Genomic DNA, 16,396 nt, shown 5'->3' with positions numbered 1-16,396 from the left:
CACGTGCTTTTTTCATCCCTAGGTACCTCACACTACGATGCGTAAGACCTGGAAATCCGGATTGATGTAAGAGAAAAATCTTAATCCCAGACCACTTATAATTTAATTAAAGAGACAGTACATATGTAAAATGATGGTGAACAAGACAGGAGCATGTGTGCTGTTGAGAGGACAGTGGGATCATTTTGCCTGGGGTGAGAAGAGTTTCGGAGAACTGGGTTTTGGTCTTGAAATAAGAGTATAAACACCAGCAGGCAGAATGGATGACAGAGAACCTTATAAAAACAGGAAGCTCAGGAAATAAATTCCCCCTATAGCGCCATAAAAGAGGAGAACTCTGAAGTTAGAGCAGGTTGAGACTACTAATGAGAAGTAGAGTTGCAGAGCTGATACGAATATGTGTTTCCGTAACCCATTTTTACCAAGTTGATTTATGTTTGACCTCCATCGACATACTTGCCCACAAATTCTAGGCCATCAGGAATTCACTCCTCTGAATTTATAGCTAACGTGTCTTACATATTTCAAAAGAGAAAAAATATATATATACATGGTTGAATAGTTTTCATTACCTGCCTTCTTCAGTTTCCTGCATCGTTTCTAGGACATTCTGTTTCCCCTCCTGCACTCCCACTGCCAGATTTTTAAGCATCATGGATTCTGCCAACCCTCTTCGAATTTCTCATTTAATCCATATTGGGTAGGAGAAACAAAACGCGATTCCTAGATATTTTTTTGGGGGGGGGGGTTAGGATTTGGCAGTGACAGTTGGAGAGATTTGGTTTAAATTTGAGAAATTTGGTGTAAAGGATTAACAGAATTTTTAAAAAAGGCTTTAAATAGTTAAATCCCCCAAGTAAAGAACTGTGCAAGAAATGTGACCATACAGAAGTCTGGAGAGGAAAGTCTGTAACGCTAGCATTGAGCTTTTTTCCCCTTTACAATAACTTTTGACTACCATCTGGGTCACTTTGGGCAATAAAACTCAAAACATCGGTTTATATTTTTAGCAAAACTAAGTGCGGTTTAGAATCTCCCACAGATGCCTGTGCATCAGGCCATTTGGAAAATTCAGGATTCGCCCCATTCCCAGACTCTCCTGAGGACACTTAGAAACCAAAAGCATCCTCAGTGTCCAGATGTCTCAGGTCTGATGGGGGAACGAGGCAGAAGGTAGGAGACAATGAGGACACTGCAACCCAGACATTGGAGGACAAGGAGCAGCGGAGTGAATCGAAATGCAGTCCTGGGAGGGGGTCACTCAGAAGCCGGGAAACAGATAAGAAAGGGATCCTAAAACTAGATGCCACCGGGGAGGCTGATGGAAGGGCTGCAGGTCAAGGTCAAACGCTAGGAGGCGGCAGCGTCTGGAGTCAAACGCAAGCAGCTGGCTTCAGGCCAGATGTTTTGCCTGTGCCTCAAGGGAGAGCATGCCGAGGTCTCCGCAGACCATACAGATCCCAAGCTCCAGGGCCGGCGCCAGAGACACTCCAGCTCTGCAGCTGGGCGCGCGCGCGCGCATGCCCCGACCTCAGCGCGCCCGGTTCGCCCCGCTCGCCCCACCCCCTCGGAGCCCCGCCCCCAGGTGCGCAGGCCTCGCACGCGCGTCAGCCCCACAGCCCGCGACGGGACGCGCGGGGCCAAGCGCCGGGAGCGCGCGTGTCCGCAGATCCCGGTCCTTCGGAAGCCCCGCCCCCAGGTGCGTTCGGCAGGAGGCGGAGCGAGAATTCCCGCGCTGCGCGCTCCCCTAGCAGGCGCGCTGCCGGCCCTGCGGCTCTGGGGCGCACGGGGCCGAGCGGCAGGGGCGCGCGCGGGGGGCCGCGCGCTCTCTCTCTCTCGCTCTCATACACTCCCATTTCCGAGCTCCGTCACCCGCGCGGAGTGTCTCCCCAGGCGGGGCTTGTCCCTGCCTGACCGCGCTGCGGCTCGGCCCTGAGGTGAGGGGGGCTTGGAGGGCCGCGGCGCCGGCGGCTCTCCTGGGGGTCGCCGCCTCTTCGGAAGTGACTGGCGGGCGAGGGACAGGGGTGGCGGGGAGGGGGCCGAGGGGCGCGGTGCAGCGGGCCTCCGTGGCGGCCCGGCCCGCGAGCTGAGGGGGGCGGGAGGCGCCCCCAGGTGGGAGGAAGCGCGGTTTGCGGGGGTCGCGGTGGCCGCTTCCCGGGTGTCGCGCGCGGGTGCGGGGGCCGCCGCGGGCGCGACGGGGTCGGGTCCCTCGCGGGGTGACGCGAGAGAAAAAAATGTTGTGCGAGTCCGTTTCCCTCCAAGCGCCTGAGGCGCCGAGCGCCGGCGACTCCCGGGGACTCTCGCGCCGCTCCTCACCCGGGGTGTTAGGAGGAGAGTTTGGGTGAGAGGAGAACGCGCAGGTCTCATGACAGGACTTGGGGGGAAATGCCCTGATTCCTGAGCCGCAGGCCGAGCTCGGGCACCGAAAGATTTCCGCGTCCCCAAAAGCTGGGTCGGCGGGAGGCATCCGTGTATGGGGTTGAGGCGCTCGCCGCTCGCAGCGGGGGTTGGGCTTGGGGGGTCCCCTGTGCTCCCGGGGCTGACCTGCACCTTTTTGGACAAAGAAGTCCGAAGGACTGTAGATGATGGGGTGCTTTCTGTGGAGGACGTTCTGAGGGGACCGGAGGGCGGGGGGATCCCAGCTGTGCGCCAGGCTCCGTGTTAATCTCGTTGCATCCCGACAGCGTCCCGTGGAGGTTGGGCTCCGGTGGAAAAATGGGTCCCAAAGAGGTTAAGTCCCTTAGGGAGGTGTCCGCCAGCCAGAAAGGTTAGAGCGAAGATTCTAACCCGGGGATGCCGGACTCCACATTCTGGTGCTTCCTTTGCCCACCATGTTTTTGTGTCTGCCCGAGAGACGTGGTGGGGATCGTCAGGGAAGGCTCCGCCCCAGAGAACGCTGTTAGGGCAGTTTAAGGCTCTTGGGATGTTCGAGGAGAAATCAAACGAACGAGGCAATCAGCCTTGAGTGTGTGCTGTTTGAGGCCGTTTCCCTCTAAACGAGGTTTGGTATAAGAGATCTTGCAGTCCGGGTCGAAGCCAATTTATGACTATTATCCATAATTTAGTTGAATGTCTTTCGTATTCCAGATACTGTGTGGGGAGAGTTCCAAGATGAATAGGGTTTTTATAATCTCTGCCCTTGGGTTGAGAGGATGATCCTGTAAAATAACTTTGCAGGATTCTTATAAATAATCATACATTATAAATAATCATAAATAATGAAGATACATAATCATGAATTATAAATAAATCCTAATCTTTACTAGCCTGTGAATTAATTGGATTCAAATAGTCGTGAGGTCAAACTTTTAGGAACCTATTATATGTAAGAAGGGGGGTGGGAGGGACCTCTGGCTGGCTCAGTCCTTTAGAGTCGGCCTTCGGCTCAGGTCATGATCCCAGGGTTCTGGGATCCAGACCTCGGTCAGGCTTCCTGCTCAGGGGGGAGACTGCTTCTTCCTCTCCCTCTCCCTGCTGTTCTGCCTGCTTGTGCTCTCTCTGTCAAATAAATAAATACATCTTAAAAAAAAAAAAAAAAAAAGGGTGGGAAAGCTGGTTATGTGGGCACCAATGCATTGTTGTTTTCTGGTTCAACAAAAAAATAGTCATAAAATTCAGGTTAAATCATGTTGCCAGTATTTTGTTTTATTATTACATTACCTTCAGTAAATCTTAAAACGTGGGAAAAGAGAGTATTTATGACTTACCCCCCCATAAATTAAATTTTATGGTGCTTTTATTAGTTGAGAAACCAGTGATGTAATTTGGCAGGAATTCTTTCATCTGCCCGATATAGTCTTAACCTCTTTTTCCAAAATATAAACCTTAACTACCAGATTCTGTTTAAGAATGGTTCAGATTTTTAACGAAAACAGAGTTATCATGTTAGCCAGGAATGGAATATTGTTTAAATATTTAGCATTGCCATAGGCATAGTGGTAGGTGGAAGGATAGCGGGACATTTGCAGGTTTCTTCTGATTGCTTCAGTTTTTTTCAGTGAGGTAGAAATCAAGGTTTTAATCTGAGTATGGTGCTGCTGGTAGAAGTTTTTAAGTGGAGGACTGGTGTTTGGGAGAGTGAATGGACTAGTGAAATACACGCTTGCCAGCCAATTAATACTTAGGTATGAAAAACAAAGTAGAGGAAATAGAGAGTGCTATATATGGATGCACGAGGTAAAGGTGTCTAATCTAATTTTGCATACTGGGTGTTTCACCACCCATCTCCAGGGCGTCTTTCAGTGTCATCTAGAGCAATACACCTGCCCCCTTGACCCTAGTTCACTTTGTCCATGCCTCGGCCATGCCGCAGGAATCCCTGTTCCTTATATAAATCAAGCCCTTTTGGGATTATAGCTTTCCCCTTCTTTGCTCTTTGCCTGAAATTTCCATTCCATTCTTTCCCCATTTGGACTTACTTCATTATATTAAATTTTATCTATCTGCAAAGTCATTGACAGTGTCTGTTTTTTCCCATTGTTTGATGCGTAAATTTCTTAGTGTTAGATGACTATGCCATTTTTCTTCTTTCTCTCTCCTTCAGTCTGTAAAAGCGGTCAGCAAACTTTCTGTAAAGAACCAGATTGTAAATATTTTAGGTTTTGTGGACTGTATGGTCTCTGTATCAATTAACTCTGCCATTGTAGCACAAAAGCAATCATAGGCAATGCAGAAACGAGTGAGTACGGCTGTGTTAGGATAACACATGTGAAAAACACTCTTAGCTCATGGAATGTACAAAACAGGAATTCGCTCCTACCTCCTTCATTGTTGTTGCGGACCTTTGATCTATAAGGACTCTTAACAAGCCCTAATAAAGGAATTTGCGGGAAGAAGTTATTGGTTATAAGATTACCATTGGTGGGGCGCCTGGGTGGTTCAGTGGGTTAAAGCCTCTGCCTTCAGCTCAGGTCATGATCCCAGGGTCCCGGGATCGAGCCCCGCATCGGGCTCTCTGCTCAGCAGGGAGCCTGCTTCCTCCTCTCTCTCTCTGCCTGCCTCTCTGCCTACTTGTAATTTCTGTCTGTCAAATAAATAAATAAAATCTTTAAAAAAAAAAAGATTACCATTGGTGGTGGAAAGCAAAGATAAAGCAGTCTTTTTGGTCAAGAATCTCTTGGTCAAGTTCAAGATTAAGACATGTAAACAAATAATGATGAGGACACAGTATGGTAACTGCAGTTGGTTTATTTATTGGATATGGAAGTGGAAGACAGTAGTGATAATCAATTTTGCTTGGACTAGGAGTAACCTCTGACAGTTATCTGTTGGGGATGGAGAACATTTTCAGCAAAGAGCCTTTCCAAAAATCTTCGAAGCTTGCTAAAAAGGTGACTGGCCACATCTCTTACCAGGACAACTCAGTTTCTTTATTTTATAAGATATAATCTTGATTCATTTCTCTCAGAAGTAAAACTACTACATTCTAATAATTCATAACAATTTTTTCTAATAGTCCTACATGTCTTTTATTGCTTTGAGAAAGGTAAAATACATTTCACAGCAGGTGTAATATAGTAACCAATATTTCTTTAATAAATGAATAAATGAATATTTAATATTGAATATTGGATTATATTACATCTAGTCTTAAGTCATTTATCAATATGTTAGAAAAGGAAGATGAGCTTTAGTGGGCTTTGAATTTTCTTGCAATTTATAGATTTGGTGCGAATTGTTTTTATCTAGGGAAGTTAAATATTTGATTAGAACTTTAGTGATACTAGGTGTTTAAAACTTACCTAATTATTTAAAAGCTCTACAACAAACTTAATGCATTCCCCAAGTATGCTGTGGAGAAATGGAAAGTAACTTAAACTGTTTAGAATCATTGTGTACTCTTATTTCTGTGTGTCGGTCATTGCTTTTAGCATTGTTGTAAGAATTGGCTTTGTTAGTTTTAAGGATGCTTGCCTGGTACAACTTTGCGCTGGAACGATATCAGGTATTATAAGTTTTCCAAAAGGTATGATATGTTAAAAAATATGACATTTGAAGTTTTATTGTATTTTGGTTGTTAGCCTGTGCTTTCCAAGGATCCTCTTCTAGTATAGGCTGCAAAAGAGAAGGTCTTAGGTGCTGTCTCCTCAGAAAGCTCCTTTTGATGTTGTGTAGTCCTCTCTACCATTCACAGCTCTGCCGTGGTTTTCATCTCCATCACTACTGACTGAACTCCTGAATGTGAGATCCTGTTCCCACTTACATGTCAAATGTGGGGCTGGCTAAGCATCTTTTCTTGCCTTTTCCTATTGTTCTTTTGAATGCCTTTATAAGGCTATAAAGTTTGAGGTAACTAAAGAGAATTAAAGTGCATAAAGATGACATTTAGAGCCCTATGCTAAATACGGCTTTTCTTATGGTTCAGAGGAAGGCACCTGGCAACTTAAACACTTCACAGATGTCCCCTTGCTGGCCACACCTCATTTCTAAATTTGCAGCCTTGTTTCAGTTTGGTCTGTCAGAAGCACCACTTTCATGTCACCTGTGTTGATGGATCTCCTCCACCTTTCTTTCAGGAAAACTCATTCACCCACCCATAGGAGTTGGTCTCATCTCAGATATCATCTCTTTATCTTTGGCTTCATTATAGAAAACACTGCCTTCCCACATCTTTCCTCCACTCTAATTTCCCATTGGAAACCCTGCAGACGAGTGTGGGGGATGAGGGTGAGAAGGGACTTCTGTGATTATCCTACCAGTGTGAGTCGCAGATACCCTTCTTTTATTTTTCTGTCTTCTTCCCAAGGGGCAAACATTCTTCTCAGAGCCAATATGGTCTGGATATTGGAAGAGGAAGCAAAATATTTTCCCAAACACCCATAATTTGCAGGGAACCTTTTACAGTAGAGTCAGTGCTTCACATTATTGTGCAGAGCAGACGTTGCCTGTTTATCCCCATGGCCCCTTTCATTCGGGCTTGCTTAGGCACTGTGGGTTGTGAGGGTGAGGACATAGAGGTCATTGTTGTGTCTGTTTACAAAACCTGACAATAGCTTTAAAATTACTGTTTAGATAAACATTAAACTAAAAAGTTTGTGAAGATTGGTGTTAAGAATGTTTCAGTTTTTTTTAAACAGCCAAACCAGATGTTACATGACAAGCAGCCAATTGGATTTTCTTCTTAAAACATCTTTAAGATGTTTTACTAATTTGAATAGCTAGAAGTTCAAGGTTATTGAAATTTAACATTTTCACATGATTAGACTAGAGCTTGTGAATAGATGAAACATGACTTTGTTTAGGCCAGTGTCATGAGCACACTATGAAGGCGCACATACCGAGTTGTGTCTTTCCACAATGTCAGCTTTATTCAGTCATATTAACATTATTATAAAGCAGTTACAGGATTCCAAACTCAATGACATTTTACCATGTGATTAACTTGGCTTCTTACTCAGCACACAAAGCAGAAACATAGGACAAGTCACAGCAAACAGGATAACACAGAGTAGGAAGTTAATGAACCAAACTTGAAGTCAGTTGATAGGCTCACAGTTGAGATAAGGCATCCGCTGTCCTGGTCAGCTCTCAGCACTTACTGCCTACCGCGTTTGAGCAGTGAAGAATCTCAGTTCCTGTCAGAGATAGTTGGACAGAACCTTTGGTGGCACCTTTAGTGGTCAGGCCTATATAGAGGAGTCAAGTCTGAAGAGTCTGACGATTTGCTGCAAAACCCCTCCCTTCTTAAAGGGATTTCATCAGTCCAGGGCCCTGCAGACCTCCTCTGCTTCTGCTACATTACCCTTAATTGATTGTGTCTTGTTTGACACAGGCCCGGCATGACATAGGTGACTCCATCTTGCTCTCTACAGTCAGTCATACCGATCCATCTTTATAATTTAGTAACAGATTTCATAATCGTTTTTGGCTCTTTGCACTTTTACCATCCATTCTGGAAGATTTCCTTACTCAGCGTTCTTTCTAACTCACTGATTTGCTTCAGATGCTGTTCACCCCATCTACTGAGAATTTTATTTCTATCAGTCTGCTTCCTTTCCAGGTTCCAGGGAGCTTTTTTAAAATTGCCTTGTTTTTGTTTCATGGATATGATATTCTTTGTTATTCTTTTGAGGATATTAGTTATACTGATTTTCAACATGTATTTCTTTCTTTCTTTCTTTCTTTTTTTAAGATTTTACTTATTTATTTGACAGAGAGATCACAAGTAGGCAGAGAGGCAGGCAGAGAGAGAGAGGGAAGCAGACTCCCCGCTGAGCAGAGAGCCCGATGCGGGGCTCGATCCCAGGACCCTGAGATCATGAACTGAGCCAAAGGCAGAGGCTTAACCCACTGAGCCACCCAGGTGCCCCTTCAACATGTATTTCAACTTGCCATGGACCAGACACCATTTTCATGTTTTTAATTACATGTATTAATTCTTTTAGTTATTGTAATAAGTCAATGAAGTCGAGTTTTTTTTTTTTATTTGACACAGAGAGAGAGAGATCACAAGTAGAGAGGCAGGCAGAGAGAGAGGGGGATGCAGGCTCCCTGCTGAGTAGAGAACCCAATGTGGGGCTCGATCCCAGGACCCTGAGATCATGACCTGAGCCGAAGGCAGCGGCTTAACACACTGAGCCACCCAGGTGCCCCTGAAGTCGAGTTATTATTTCACTTAAAAATGAGAAAACTTAAACACAGAAAAGTTAAATAACTTGCCCAAAGTCTCAAGGCTAGTAAGTGGCAGAGGCTGGGTTCATATTTTAATTGGTTTGCCTCCAGAGGTCACACTCTTATGCAGCACTATTAGTTGTTGGGATTGTAGACTTTGTTGTCACCTCTTGGTGGTGGTGTTTTTATGTCAATGCTTACTGATTCCAGTTTCTTTCAGCATGTCTGAAGATTCTGCTTGGATTTATTGTGGCCTATTGTTTTTTCATTGTGTGTGTGCTGGGGCAGGGGAGAATAGTAGCAGCCTGCTGAAAGTTAGCAGCCACCTAAGTAAGGCCTTCACTGCCTCTCAATTTAAATAGAAACACCTACTCTTCCAGAGGGAAATAGATGGAGAGGTAAGATTGGGATTTTTACCTGATAAGTTAACCTCTTCTTAAAAAGGTACTATTTTAGTTCAAAATAGAAATCTTTTTAAGGTGTTGAAGTCAAATGTAGATGGAGTATTTCCTTTCTGTAATTATTAAAACAGCAGTTAGCTCTGTTTATGTTTGCATTAATTTTGAATCTTTTTTGGTGGAGAGGGACAACAGATGATAAATCAATCAACTCAGCCTCATATTGATGCGACTATCTAGGCGATAAGTAGGAAGTATTCCCAGAGACACCTGGGTACAACGTAAGGCAGGACGATTTGACTAAGGAAAAGGACAAGGACCCAAAATCTACCTAAAGGAATAGAGAGATCAGGAGTGGAAGGGAAACAGCATGAAAACACATTTTGCTTATAGGGATTGTGCTTTGGAGGAAAGGACATAAAACTGAGAGAGAGTTGGATAGACACCAAATTACTGTGTGTTCTCTTCTATAGAAACATTACCTGTTAATATTATTTTAAAGTAACTTGAAGAACTCTACGGCATTCAGTGGTTCTCAACTCTTTATCTGCCCTTAGGCACTCCCAATAGTATCAGTGGAATTCTTTACTTAGTAGGGAGGGGAGGTAGACAGGTTTTTAACATTCCCCTTACCATGCTCACTTTGAAAATCACTCTTGACCTTATGAATATTCCAACTACGGAGTTAAGGACTTTATAATATCATAAATTTATAACATTATACTGCTATATTAGTTAAGAGGTTTTGATTGTGAAGAACAGAATCTGATTCTTGCTAGCTTATGTGAAAATAAAATATATTGGGTGGATAATAGGGCATTTCACATACTGTAAGAAAGAAAAACCAAGTTTTGGCACAGGAGGTATCATACTTTAATGGAAAGCATAGTACAAAGAGCGCATGAACTTTCTTTTCTTATTTTTCCTTTTAAGTAAGCTCTATGTCTAACATGGGGCGCAACCAGGTGCCCTTGAATTTTCTTTCTTACATGTTTCCATTACTGTAACTATTACATGACTCTCAGTCTCTGGATCTTAGTTAAAAATTCCAAACTTGCAGGAGAAAATTGATTACAGATTAGGGGTAGCCGTAGAGGTGGTAGTAGTGGGGATGGCCATGGTTTGTGTGTCTCTTGGCATGATGGTAAGGTAGAGGGTGATGTGTTTTTGGAGTAGTGTTGGAGTCCAGAGCTGATGGTCAAGAAAGAATTCTTGAGATGTCTTCAATGCAAAAGGTGGTTTTATTAAAGCACGGGGACAGGACCTGTGGGGAGGACCTGCAGCCTTGGGACCATAAAGGGCAACTGATTATATACTTTGGAAGTAAAGACAGAGGGAAGTTTCAAAAGGATTTTCCTGTGCTAAAGAAGACTCTCAGGATAGTGGAGGCATGGCTGTTGTTAATCTGAGGTAGTTATTTCCCTCTACCAAGCCATTAATGTTAAGGTAGTTGGGAGCTTTCTGGAGGAACATTATGCTCTGCCTGCCTCAAGTTATTTGACAGTGGGCTGCAAGTTATAAGGACATTTAATTTTATCTACATTTCCTTCTGCCTTTTTTTCCCCATGTAGAGAGTAGAAGTAAGTTTTGCTGTAAAAAGCCCTGATTAGTGGTGGGATAGGTCCAAATGTTCAAAAATGTCAGATGAGCCTGTTAAAGACAAAACCTTGAGTTCAGGGAGCAGTTCTCAAGGAAGAAAAATATTTGTGAGTCCATCAGCAGCTTTATGAGGAGGCCGTTTTCTAAAAATGAAGACTTACTTAAGCATGCAGCATTCAATTTGAATGAATAATTCATTGGTGCTCACTAAATCAATGTGTTTTGGCAGATAATGAGAATGTTCTTGCTGTACTGGTTAATGTTTCTGTTTGTGTTGTAGTAAATCATCCTTGAATGAATGTAGTTTTTCTTTTTTTGTTTGTTTCTTCTTTTTGGCCTAGAGATGATTATCAGTTCTTTATAGAATCTAATATAACATTGAGACTGTTGGAAGAATTTATTTTTAACGTATCCTCCATTCTCGACTGCTTTGCTAGTTCTGTTTTTAATTTACTTATTTAATATTTTTTACATTATGTCTAATTGTACAATTTTTTTAAAAAGACTTTTTATTTATTTTTAAGTAATCTCTACACTGAGGGTAGGGCTTGGACTACCAACCTTGAGATCAAAAGTTGCATGTTTTTCTGACTGAACCAGCCAGGCATCGCTGTAATTTTTTTAATATGTGAGTAACACATACTAATAGGAAAATTGAGAAAATGGAAAAAAAGTACAAAGAAAGTAAAAGTTGTCTATAATTCCATTGTTAAAAAAAATCTCTCTTTGTGCACATAAAGAGGATACTTACTTAAAACTTAATTTATATTTACCGTTTTGAGTAAGATGAACTGTCTCTAAAAAGTTGCCTGCTTTTTTTTTTATCTAGGTGGAGATGGTCAGCCAGCTTGGAATGGCTTGTTCTTGTTTTGGAGGGAAATCACACCAGTGGCCCCATCAAATAGGTTTTAGATACAATAAGGCAACAATTAATGTTCTAGAAGATGGCCTAACAGGACTTTTTTGTTGTCGCTTTCAAGCTGCCCTCTCAATACCCTTTGGTGTGTAGAGATTTTAGGTTATTGGGGTAAGCAAATGAGACCACAGAGATTGCGGTTGAGACTCTGGCCACTTCTCTTGAGTTCAGCTTTAATATAACCTCTTTGAAAAATTGAGATAGCTCCAACAGAGGTCCACTTGCAGAAGGAGCTCCAAGGACCTTCAAAGGGTACAATTAGGCTGGAAGAGGGATGCTGGACCTGTGACAGTGATTTAGGTCATACTATTTTTCTTTTTGCTTTTAAAGATTTTATTTATTTGAGGGAGAGCATGAGCTAGGGAAGGGGCAGAGGGACAAGCACACTGTGCACTGGGCAAGGAGCCAACCTTGGGGCTCAATTCTAGGACCCTGAGGTCATGACTAGAGCTAAAGTCAGACGCTTAACTGGCTGAGCCACTCAGGTACCCTTTAGTCATACTGTTTTAAAAAAAAAAAAATTAAGGCGAAATTTGTTTCTATCACTTCAAAGTAAAACCCCTTACTCAGTAAGCAGTTTCTCTTTATTCTCTCCCCAGCCTCTGGCAACCACTAATCTCCATTTGATTTCATTTCTATGGCTTTATACATTCTAGAAATTCCTTATAAATGGAATCATATAATATTTAATCTTTGTGTCTGGCTTCTTTCACTTAGCATATTGTTTTGGAGGTTTATCCTTGTTGTAGCATATGTCAGTGTTTAATTCCTTTTTATGGCTGGATATTTGTGTGTATATATCACAATTTGTTTATCTCTTCATCTGTTTACGGACATTTGGGCTGTTTCTACCTTTGGCAATTATGAATAGGGCTGTTATGAACCAGTGTGAACATGCACTTGTTTGATTCCCTGTTTTCAGTATTTTGGGATTCTTTTGGGTATATATCTAGAAATGGAATAGTGGGAAGATATGGTAATTCTATGTTTAACTTTCTGGGGAGCTGACAAACTGTTTTCCTCAGCAGTTGAACCAGCACTCCACCCACAGTGTAAGAGTTTCCAGTTTAACCACTGAGTTTCTTATGAGAAATCTGCTCTCCTTCTAGTCATTATTCCACTATAGGTAATGCATCGTTCTGTGACTGCTTTCAAGATTTTTTACTGTCTTTAATTTTTAATGGTTTGATTATGGTGTGTATGGATATGGATTTCCTTTGATTTATACTCTGGGATTCACTAAGCTTCTTGGAACTTGTAGATTTTTATTTCTTGCCCAAAATATTTTTCATCATTAACACTCTTCTCTCCTTTCTGGAACTCTGATAATTTGAATGTCAGACCTTTGTTAATGTCCATGGTTCTCTAAGACACTGTTAATTTTTTGAAAAACCCATTTTCTTTCTGTGTTTTAGACTGGATGGATAGCATCTATTAGTCTGTGAAATTCACTGACTTTTTCTATTATCTCTGTTCTACAGTTGAGCCCATTCCATGGGTTTTAGTTATTTGTCATTGTGTTTTTTGGTTCGAAAGTTCCTTTTTTTTTTTTTTTAAAGATTTATTTATTTACTTGAGTGAGTGAGAGAGAGTGAGACAGAGAGAATGAGCAGAAGGAGCTGAGCAGGGAGCCCCGTGTAGGGCTAGATCCCAGGACCCTGGGATCATGACGTGAGCTGAAGGCAGATGCTTAACTGACTGAGCTGCCCAAGAACGCCTGTCTAAAGTTTCTCTTTGGTGCTACTTTATGTCTTATTTCTTTGCTGAGGTTTTGTTTTATTTTTCATTGTTTTCAAGAATGCTTGCTGTTGTTTGCTGGAACACTTTTTAAATATCTACTTTAAAGTTTTTGTTTGAATATTCCAAAATTTGTCATCTTGGCATTGGCATCGGCATCTGTTGATTTTTCTTTTCTTAATAGAGTTGTTATTTTCCACTCACTACTTCTGCTGAGTTGTTTTGGATTGTATGAGACTGGGTTTTGTTTTGATTCTATGGAAAGTGTTGATACTTAATTCTAGCATGCTGTCAACCTGGTTAGGTTCAGGTCACAGGTTTCATCTGCATTCTTTGAGCTGTGCTTCTAATTTTGGTTTAGTTTTCAAAAGCCCTTGTAGTGCCGTTTGGATCTGTCCTGTGTATGCCACCTTATAATCAGTCTGGATCTGGGCAGTAGTCTGTCTTTTAGTTCGGTTCCTCAGGTCTTTGGTACACAGAATAGGATTAGATCCATGTGTGCCTGGCTTTGGGGTTAGTTAGTCTAGGAGTTAATAAGCAACTTTATTATGTTGCTTTCCTGAGCTCTTCTTTTTATTTGCACTCCCTACTACTTTCGAATTCCCTATGGCTTTTCATTTCCATCATACAGCCAGAATGCTAGAGTTTTTTTTTTTTCCGTTTTATTTATTTTTTCAGCGTAACAGTATTCATTCTTTTTGCACAACACCCAGTGCTCCATGCAAAACGTGCCCTCCCCATTACCCACCACCTGTTCCCCCAACCTCCCACCCCTGACCCTTCAAAACCCTCAGGTTGTTTTTCAGAGTCCATAGTCTCTTATGGTTCGCCTCCCCTTCCAAATTTTTTTTTTTAATAAACATATAATGTATTTTTATCCCCAGGGGTACAGGTCTGTGAATCGCCAGGTTTACACACTTCACAGTACTCACCCTCCCCAATGTCCATAGCCCCCTCCCCCTCTCCCAATCCCACCTCCCCCCAGCAACCCCCAGTTTGTTTTGTGAGATTAAGAGTCATTTATGGTTTGTCTCCCTCCCAATCCCATCTTGTTTCATTTATTCTTCTCCTATCCCCCTACCCCCCCATGTTGCTTCTCCATGTCCTCATATCAGGGAGATCATATGATAGTTGTCTTTCTCCGATTGACTTATTTCACTAAGCATGATACGCTCTAGTTCCATCCATGTCGTCGCAAATGGCATGATTTCATTTCTTTTGATGGCTGCATAGTATTCCATTGTGTATATATACCACATCTTCTTGATCCATTCATCTGTTGATGGACATCTAGGTTCTTTCCATAGTTTGGCTATTGTAGACATTGCTGCTATAAACATTCGGGTACACGTGCCCCTTCGGATCACTATGTTTGTATCTTTAGGGTAAATACCCAGTAGTGCAATTGCTGGGTCATAGGGTAGTTCTATTTTCAACATTTTGAGGAACCTCCATGCTGTTTTCCAGAGTGGTTGCACCAGCTTGCACAGAATGCTAGAGTTTATTTGCCCCATTGGGCCACGCACTTGTGCAACTGCATCTACCACATCCAGAGCCCAGGGGCAGGAGAAGAACACCTTGGGATTTGGCCGCACCCTATTTGAGGTATAGCTCCACTTAGTGGTGAGGGAGGTTTCGTTGCCTCAGAGTTGGGGCTGCATTAAACTTTGGTTACTGCAGTCTGACACTGCTATCATGTGATTGCTTGGAGAATGTAGGGAAGAAGGAAAGTTGGGTAGTTTCGCACTCTCCATGAACAAACTTTCCTTTCCGAGTTCTCAAGCCAGAACCAGAAAGCTTTCGGACCTTGGTTTCTCTGCCCCAGTGCCTACTGCCAGTGCATTTAGTTTGGGGATATGAAAAGAGAAAAAGTGGTGAGCTCACTGTTGTGGGGATTTTGAATTCCAGTTCCCTCTTGTTTCACATGCTGCTGTTTACTTTTCAGGATCTTCAAATTGATGTTGCATGCTTTCTGTCCAGATAGGAGAGACAGGTTGGAGTATGCTTAATTCCATCTAACCTGACTGAAACATCTATCTGTTTTGCTATTAAATGGCATGTGCTTGATGTGTGGTTCCAGTTTTTTTCATCTACTCTTTTAACAGGCTGATTCAGAAAACATGGCTACTGCAATTAGGGAGGTGGGAGTTTGGAGACAGACCAGAACACTCCTACTGAAGAATTACCTAATCAAATGCAGGACTAAAAAAAGTAGTGTTCAGGTAAATTAAATAACTTTCTTATGCCTTATTGCCATTTTTGTACTGACGTATTTCATCTTTAAGAGGATTTATTTTTCTGGATACATTTTTATTATAATTTGATATCATTAGGTCTCTATAAAATGCTTAAGAAATAAAACTTGTGTCAGCACAGTGAAGTACCTAAATTACCTAAAGCTTTCTGAATGTTAAAAATTTTAATAATGATTCCTAAATCTAGCTAATTTCTGATATCAGTGCTTAAGTTTGAATGTTAGACATGCATTTCCCAGGTTTCATGGAATTAAAAAACAATTCCACAGGAAACTTTGGAACTTTTCCACAGTTTGTTCCCAGTGACTTCCCATCATTTGAACTCTGGATTGAATTACCCAAGATTACTAAAATTATGTCATGTATTTGTTTTCAACAATATACTTTACTTTAAAAGATAAGAGAAAGTAATAACTCTGGCTAACCAGTTAATAATTCTAAAGGCTGAAAATATATTGTTCCTTTTCTGAAACCAGTATAACAATTAAACAGGTAAAACAGTAAATAGTTCATCCCTATTAAAACTGATTATTCAGTTTAACAGAATATAGTTTTAATAGTAGACATTTAGATATAATTAAAGCATGAGTTGTAAATTAGATTTGAATAAAGATATTTTTATGGTGAGCCCTAGTAGGGGTGTTTGGTAAGTTCATTTAAATAATGTTATATATAAGTAAATTTATTATTATATTTTACATTTAGTAATCTGAGATCTTTAAATATTAGTGTTTATGTCATTTTAATTTATTATGTGACTTGAATTTTAAAGTATTACAGTGAAACTGAATATAAAGGAAAAATTGTCTAATATTGCTGTTGGGTTAGGTGAGATGCTCAATATAATATTTCTTTCAGGATAGAATTGCTTTTACTTTTTG

At 41.7% G+C, this 16,396-nt stretch overlaps 1 protein-coding gene across 4 annotated transcripts in view; it reads left to right on the top strand.

Annotated features, from left to right (window-relative positions):
- Positions 1–1,609: 1,609 nt before the first annotated feature.
- The window catches only part of ABCA5 (ATP binding cassette subfamily A member 5), a 76,038-nt gene continuing 61,251 nt past the window's right edge, over positions 1,610–16,396 (top strand). For 2 of the 4 annotated variants that reach the window (XM_045985585.1, XM_045985583.1), the window contains exons 1-2: positions 1,818–1,937; positions 15,366–15,482. In XM_045985585.1, the coding sequence (XP_045841541.1) occupies positions 15,381–15,482 (102 nt within the window). In that variant the 5' untranslated portion in view covers positions 1,818–1,937; positions 15,366–15,380. Of the gene's footprint in view, positions 1,700–1,817; positions 1,938–15,365; positions 15,483–16,396 lie in introns of those variants that run through there. The other 2 variants (XM_045985584.1, XM_045985586.1) reach the window with 2 other exon arrangements.

Source organism: Meles meles, chromosome 18 (assembly GCF_922984935.1).
Source record: "Meles meles chromosome 18, mMelMel3.1 paternal haplotype, whole genome shotgun sequence".
In the NCBI taxonomy this organism is placed as follows: domain Eukaryota; kingdom Metazoa; phylum Chordata; class Mammalia; order Carnivora; family Mustelidae; genus Meles; species Meles meles.
This window is presented reverse-complemented; position numbering and strand designations above follow the sequence as displayed.